At 46.6% G+C, this 8,082-nt stretch overlaps 1 protein-coding gene across 1 annotated transcript in view; it reads left to right on the forward strand.

Moving 5' to 3' along the window:
• The first annotated feature begins 1,162 nt into the window (after positions 1-1,162).
• LOC310783913 (uncharacterized protein KIAA1671 homolog) overlaps positions 1,163-8,082 on the forward strand; it is a 55,591-nt gene continuing 48,671 nt past the window's right edge. Inside the window, exon 1 of the mRNA XM_083644833.1 lies at positions 1,163-1,234. Within this exon, the coding sequence (XP_083500959.1) occupies positions 1,190-1,234 (45 nt within the window). The 5' untranslated portion in view covers positions 1,163-1,189. The remainder of the gene's footprint in view (positions 1,235-8,082) is intronic.

Genomic DNA, 8,082 nt, shown 5'->3' on the forward strand with positions numbered 1-8,082 from the left:
AGGATGAACGTGAGGAGTTGACTGTGGTGTGTGTGTGTGTCAGGAGCTGAACAGGATGAAGGTGAGGAGTTGACTGTGGTGTGTGTGTGTCAGGAGCTGAACAGGATGAAGGTGAGGAGTTGACTGTGGTGTGTGTGTGTGTGTGTCAGGAGCTGAACAGGATGAAGGTGAGGAGTTGACTGTGGTGTGTGTGTGTGTCAGGAGCTGAACAGGATGAAGGGGAGGAGTTGACTGTGGTGTGTGTGTGTGTGTGTCAGGAGCTGAACAGGATGAAGGGGAGGAGTTGACTGTGGTGTGTGTGTGTGTCAGGAGCTGAACAGGATGAAGGGGAGGAGTTGACTGTGGTGTGTGTGTGTGTCAGGAGCTGAACAGGATGAAGGGGAGGAGTTGACTGTGGTGTGTGTGTGTGTGTGTCAGGAGCTGAACAGGATGAAGGGGAGGAGTTGACTGTGGTGTGTGTGTGTGTGTGTCAGGAGCTGATGAAGGTGAGGAGTTGACTGTGGTGTGTGTGTGTCAGGAGCTGAACAGGATGAAGGTGAGGAGTTGACTGTGGTGTGTGTGTGTGTGTCAGGAGCTGATGAAGGTGAGGAGTTGACTGTGGTGTGTGTGTGTGTCAGGAGCTGATGAAGGTGAGGAGTTGACTGTGGTGTGTGTGTGTGTGTGTCAGGAGCTGAACAGGATGAAGGTGAGGAGTTGACTGTGGTGTGTGTGTGTGTCAGGAGCTGATGAAGGGGAGGAGTTGACTGTGGTGTGTGTGTGTGTCAGGAGCTGAACAGGATGATGAAGGTGAGGAGTTGACTGTGGTGTGTGTGTGTGTCAGGAGCTGATGAAGGGGAGGAGTTGACTGTGGTGTGTGTGTGTGTGTCAGGAGCTGATGAAGGTGAGGAGTTGACTGTGGTGTGTGTGTGTGTGTCAGGAGCTGATGAAGGTGAGGAGTTGACTGTGGTGTGTGTGTGTGTCAGGAGCTGATGAAGGTGAGGAGTTGACTGTGGTGTGTGTGTGTGTCAGGAGCTGATGAAGGTGAGGAGTTGACTGTGGTGTGTGTGTGTGTGTCAGGAGCTGATGAAGGTGAGGAGTTGACTGTGGTGTGTGTGTGTGTGTGTGTCAGGAGCTGAACAGGATGCGGTCGCGCAGTGTGTCCCGGCGGTCCAGCCCTCTGAACAGCACCGCGGACGGAAGCCTGTCCAGGATGAGGAGTCGCAGTGCCCACAGAGAGAGGGACCGTCACAGCTGGGTGAGCTGCTTCTACTAAAGCCCTACAGTAACTATCAGTGTAGGACAACATATTTTCGGGGCAAATTTTGCCCCCGCAGTCTAAAAAAGGGGGGCATTTACAAAAATGTTGGGGGCACTTAAAGTCGAACTGAACCTGTTCGTCACGTGCATAATGAGTCCGTTTCAGACTGAAAACATAGTTTGTCTAAGATGACAGGTTGAGAGGCGGGTCATAGTATCATGTCGATGATTTTATTTGACAATTCTGGGGACTGGATTGGGCTTTGGCCAATCCTGGCGTATTCCGCCTCCAAATCGAGTGGGTTTCAGTCGTGTTGTGGCGCTCTCCTCGGGAAGAGCCTTTTGACGGGAGGAGTGGAGCTCAGCGAGCCGCAGGCAGCCAGCTGCCTTCGTGTTGCCGAGCGGAGAGTGCAGCACGTCGGCCTGGAATCTCCGAAGTGCGACCCCTGACAACCAAGCTCTCGGATGCGCGCGCCATTATCGCTGCTGTAAATACGATATCCCTGGAATGCGCGTTTTAACGAGCCAGTTACATTTCTTTGCATTCTTAGAGATTATAGTTTTTGTTTTTTGTTCATGTTTCAATTGGCCAAGTTAATAGTTAGTTTATGGGATAGGAATTCTGCCAGATGACAGGCACTAGGCGCCTTTTTCTACTTCATTTTGAAGAGAAAATGATCCTGAAATGAAGATTTGATTGACAGCTGCATGTCGTGATATGATTGGTTGAAATGGGGTAGAAATTTGATAGTACTAGGTGACGTCAGCAAACTGTACATTACTGTTATCAATGAAATCTTGAAAAATGAACTTTTGATGTGAAAAAGTGTGAAAAACAAAAGAAACTACCGGTAGATTGTTGTGATTTTGTTTGCATACATTATTAAATAGGTGCACTGCATACCCAGGTATTTGAACTAAAAGAAAAGAAAAGTCATTTTTGGGTTCAGCTCGACTTTAAGCAAGTAATTAATTAATGCATAAAGTTGCTAAAGCGTAGTGTGGAAAACAGCGCACTGTTTGTGTGAGTGTGTTTTCTTCATCTTCTGGCAAGCAGCTTGCAGGTGTTGAGTGTGTGTTAGAGACGGAAATGAAATGAATGAAAAGAAAATTATAGAAATCTTGGGGTCAATTTTTACCCCTGGATCATGGTTTTTAGGGGCATTCTGAGATTTCTTGGGGGCATTTTGCCCCTGCTCCTGGCTAAATTCCTACACTGAACTGGATGCAATTATTTTGAACACTGGTTGGTCGGCTGGTCACACCAGCTGCGATGCTTTGAACGTGTGCATGCTGTGTGTGTGAGCATGTTTTGTGTCTGTCTGACAACAAATGTGTGTTTATGCCCATTTGAGTGTGTGTGTTTACTCTGTGTGTGTGTGTGTGTGATGAAGAGAGGCAGGGGGTAGGTGGAGCAGTTAGGAATGCAGTTAGTTGACTGGAAGATGAGAGCTGAATGCAGCCGGGTTCAGGAAGTAGTCATGAGTCAGTGACTCAGTGTGTGTAGTGTGTGTAGGCCGTGGTCTCAGTCACCACGACTCCTCCCACCTCACGTTCCAAACATCTTCTCAGGCCTGTAATTCAGGATTGGATTAGTCAAGTGGTTAACGAGTCCATGTTCACAGTCAGTCACACACTGCTCATGACAGAGTCCATGTTCACAGTCAGTCACACACTGCTCATGACAGCAGCAGCCTGTCAAGAAGGCTCAGGGGAAAGCTGTGCACTCGTCAAATGGTTCCATGACGTGTTCTGCAACCAAGCAGACACAAGTGTCATACTCAAGTGACTGTGAACTTGGTTCTGTCTCTACTTAAGTTTTCTTTTAGACATTTATGACTTCTACCAGTACCACTGTACCAGTGTAGTTCAGATCTGTCTTTTGTTTCCAGCATATACATAATAATGATACCAAGTGTTTCATTTTGTAATAGATACGTTTTAAAATGTGTCTGCAACACATGATGTATACATATACTGAATGTTCCTCATCTACATCTAAACAAATGTACACTATTTGATATATAGTGATGGGTTTGGTCACCTATGTGTCAGTGTAGGTCCTGGTTCAAAACCTACACTATGACCCAGATGTGTATTGATGCTTAACAATAGACCCTTTTCACGGGGGGCATTTTATGTCAAAAAGGCAGGGTAAACACAGGTGCAAACGAAACACTAACGAGGGTTTCCAACTTCCATTATTGGGAGTTGGAACCCCACAGTACTGTTTTGCTTGCATCTGTGTTTACCCCGCCTTTTTGACACAAAATGGCCCCCGTGAAAAGGGTCTATTGCACACTGCCATGACATGGTGCCGGGAAGCACTATGAGTTTAGGGTCACTACACTAGCACCATCTAGTGGTTGTTCTTCAATTGTGAGTTTCTGTTGGCCTATTTACTAAGCTAGATGTAGGTTAACTCGTGCTGAGAGCTGACTTGTTTGCTGGGGTCACTGCAGCTTGAGCTGTGTCTGCTTCTAGCTTCTCTTTGGAGGTTTATGTACTGATAGATTGATTAGGATGCTGCACCTGAAACTGTTCTGCAACTCTACAACAACGTATTGGATTGGAGGTGGCTGCCATTAGTTCCACTAAAGGCTTTTGGAGTTCACATTGTTTGATTGTGCGCTGGATTTATTCAAGCTTGACTTTACAACGTGCAGTGTGAAAATCAACACCTTTGAATTGATCCGATGTGGTCGTACGACCAGCCTTTCACAATCGCTATCAGCAATTCTGTTCTACAGTAAGATGAGCAGAGGAAAGGACACTTAAAAACAGTGGTGTGGTTATATTTATATTTAAGGGTTTCATATTTGCTCGATGCTTTTAAGCAAAATAGCAGCAAATGTTTTAGAAACCCGATTGAGATTTTGGAGAGGGGCCATAATGGCGTCGTCATCGATGATGTTGAGTAATTAGATGTCACACTACAAAATGGTCCATTAGTCAGACGGTGGAGTGAGATATCTTCACTGGGGAGAAGCATCTTCAGGCACACTGAGATCATACTTGCATGGTGACCTCACTGGGAGGAGACGGAGGCTCTGAGACCGGAGACCTGGTCAGAGCAGAGATGGGCACTGGGCTGAGAGCTGTGTTGTACTACCTGTGGTCATGCTGTGTGACTCCACACTGCCTCTGGGTAAGTGACTCTGTTATTCTGGACGTTTTTATTCTAGACTCCTCGTGTGCGTGTGTGTGTGTGTGTTCCTCTCTCCATAGTGCTGAAAGTAGCATATTATCATTCTCTATAATAATGCTTTTGAGCTACAGCCTGTATCAACTGCTTCCTCCGTGTGCTTGCTGCTCGGTAGCTGCGGCTGCTCGCTGCTCGCCTGACGTCAGCAGAACTGGGGAAGTGATGTGCAGCTGTGAGTCATTTCCCGGTGGATGATGTTCAGTGTTGCGCTCATTCCTCAAGAAGAATTGAATTGAATTGAATTGATTTTAATTTAATTTAATTTAATTTAATTTAATTTAATTACTGGTTACTTATTTACTTAGTTACACTACTTGTCATATTACTTGGTTACACCCCAAAATTGTTTCACTTGTGCTTCTGTGTTAGTTTGTAATGTTGTAATCCCTTTTCTTCTTCTTTTTTGATATATATATATTTTTTTTTCATATTTCCCTCCTCCTCGTTTTCTCCCCATTTGTACTCGGGCCAATTCTCCCTGCTGTCCCGGTCGTTGCTCCACCCCCCTCTACCGATCTGGGGAAGAGCTGTAGCCTAGCACCATGCTACCTCTGATACATGCTGTAGCCTAGCACATGCTTCCTCTGATACATGTGCAGAGCCTAGCACATGCTTCCTCTGATACATGTGCAGAGCCTAGCACATGCTTCCTCTGATACATGCTGTAGCCTAGCACACGCTTCCTCTGATACATGCTGTAGCCTAGCACATGCTTCCTCTGATACATGTGCAGAGCCTAGCACATGCTTCCTCTGATACATGCTGTAGCCTAGCACACGCTTCCTCTGATACATGCTGTAGCCTAGCACACGCTTCCTCTGATACATGCTGTAGCCTAGCACACGCTTCCTCTGATACATGCTGTAGCCTAGCACATGCTTCCTCTGATACATGCTGTAGCCTAGCACACGCTTCCTCTGATACATGTGCAGAGCCTAGCACATGCTTCCTCTGATACATGTAGCTTAGCACATGCTTCCTCTGATACATGCTGTAGCTTAGCACACGCTTCCTCTGATACATGTGCAGTCGTCAGCCGCTTCTTTTCACTTGACGTAGTCCCTTTTCTTCATCACATCAAAGTAGCTGGAGTACTTTAGAGAAAGTTAGGCTTTCTGCCTTCTCTCATCACAACTAGCCTGACGTGTTTGATTATGGTGAAAACACAGTTTTAGGTTGGGATGTCATTTTGACAATCAAGTTTATGCTTTTAATGTTATTACTGAAATAATTGTTTGTTACTAGGGGTGGGGGGAAAAATCGATTCACCTAAGTATCGCGATTTTTAATGTCACGATTTTTTGGATCGATCTTTTATTCCAGAATCGATAATCGCAAATTAAAAAAAAAAAAAAAAAAATTTTTTTTTTTTTTGGGTGCTTGCAGTCAGGCCACTCACTGAACAGCAGGCCAGGCGCTGCCTACTGGTTTACTAGTGGTTTTATTACTTTATTAGTTAGTCTGAAGTAATAATTACACTTCAGGGTTAAAGTGGGTGCATCTCATTGTAAAATTGGACTTCAAACGGCCCAAATCTGGCTTCAAACGGCCCAAATTTCACGCGCGTTGGCCCATATCGGCCTGGCCTGCTTGGTATCTAATGCCCGGCCTGAATTATGATCCCAGTCCGCCCCTGTTTTTAACTATATCGCCCAGCCCTACTCATGATATATAATATACAGTCTCTAGTGTATGATTCAACTTTTCCCATGTTCTAATCTAGTGTAAAAAAGCAAACAAACTGAAAAAAGAAAAGAAAAAAATAAACAAAAATCGCAATAAATCGTAATATCGAATCGCAATAATCGTAGAATCGCAATACTTAAGAATCGCAATATAAATTGAATCGGCACCCAAGAATCGTGATAGTATCGAATCGGGAGATAAGTGAATCGCCACAGCCCTATTTGTTACACTACTTGATACAGGGGAAATAATAATATAATACTGTAATACTTCACTAGCACCTTGAGATAACTTTTGTTATGATTTGGTGCTCTCTAAATATTTGATTGATTGATTGATTGATTTGATGCTAGCCAGCATTATGTCACATCTTCAGCAACTCCATAATGTATCACGTTCAGGCACAATGACCTTGTCCTTAATAGTCCAAATCCAGCCATTTGAGGGCTGAGGAGTATGTGAGACGTGTGAGACGTGTGTGTGTGTGTGTGTGTGTGTGTGTGTGTGTGTGTGAGACGTGTGTGTGTGTGTGTTTGAGTAGGAAACTTGAGAACCTTACAGGAGAGCGATTTACCTTTTAGCGCAGCACTTCAAAGAAATTAGCAGATTACCAGCAGGGGGCGTATGTGTCCAGCGTGTAGCTTCTGGCTCAGATCGTATCAGAGGAGTGAACCATGTTCATTGAGAGCTGGTCGCTCTGTGGCAAAAAGTCTGTCTGGCCTGTGTGTGGTTTGCATGAGCCTGAGAGACATTTGTTTAAGCAAACTCTGGTCTTCTTGAGGGAGTGTTGTGATTCCTGGTTTTAGCCTCTGCTGCTCTCACTGTGCTGCTGCTGACAGACCAGCTGACAAGCACACTTAGGTCATACAGCCACACCTGTCTTTCCCCCCCCCCCCCCCCCCCTCTCTCTCTCTCTCTCACTCTCTCTCTCTCTCTCTCTCTCATGTGTATTATCAATCTATTTATAGTTTACTCCTCCTATGTCCATTATCACTATTCCCTTTACTCTCTTTCTCTTCTCCATCTGTTATGAAAGGAGGGCCTACTTAAACACAACATAAACACTAATGATTTTCTATTTGTCTGTCATGTACAGCACTCTCTCTGTGTCCCTCCTATGTTTGGTAGCTCCACCCCTCCTTCCCTTGGCTCCTCCTCCCCTGGCTCTGCAGGCTGTGACAAGAGAAACGGGCTGGTGGAGTGCCAGAGCACCGCAGAACATATATCACCCTCCCTCTCCCCTCCTCTCTCCTCCCCTCTCCCCTCTCCTCCCCTCCCCTCCCCTCCACTCTCCTCCTCTCTCCTCCCCTCCCCTCCCCTCCCCTCCCCTCTCCTCCCCTCCCCTCTCCCCTCCTCTCCCTCTCTCCTCCCCTCTCCTCTCCTCTCCCCTCCCTTCCTCTCCTCTCCCTCCTGCACTGAATCAGGAACCTCCCATTCGCTCTCTCTCTCTCCCTCCGTCTCCACTCCCTCTCTCCACCCAGCCTCTCCTTGACGGTGAGTCCTACAGCATTGGGTACAACAGGGGACAGGAGCGGCTGACGCATTCTCTTCTACCTGCCCGTACCTGCAGGCAAAGGCGAGGAGAGAACATTTTTCTCTCCCCTGGATTTAACCTTCACCAGCAGCACAGTCCTCCTCACTCGCACTGCGTTGGGTCCACTGCACTCCGGCTCACTGCTTTTGGGAATAAGAAAGGACCGCAGCAGCTTTGGCTCCGCCACCAGCTGTCCCGGATCGTTTCCTCCTCGCAAGTTTTTGCCCGGCGGGAACAACGTCGCAGCGTGGAAATGTAGCCTTGTCGGATGTCATATTTCCACTTCTGGTAGTTTGGGGAGGAGACGCGGTGACGCCGTTGGCTGTGTTTGAGGCTGGGGTCTGGACAGAGAGCCTCACACCTGGAAAACTGACATTCTCACACTCTGTGGTATTACTCTTCGCTGTGTGATCAAGGCTGG

The sequence above is a fragment of the Poromitra crassiceps genome, assembly GCF_964638095.1.
Source record: "Poromitra crassiceps genome assembly, chromosome: 10".
Classification (NCBI taxonomy): Eukaryota; Metazoa; Chordata; class Actinopteri; order Beryciformes; family Melamphaidae; genus Poromitra; species Poromitra crassiceps.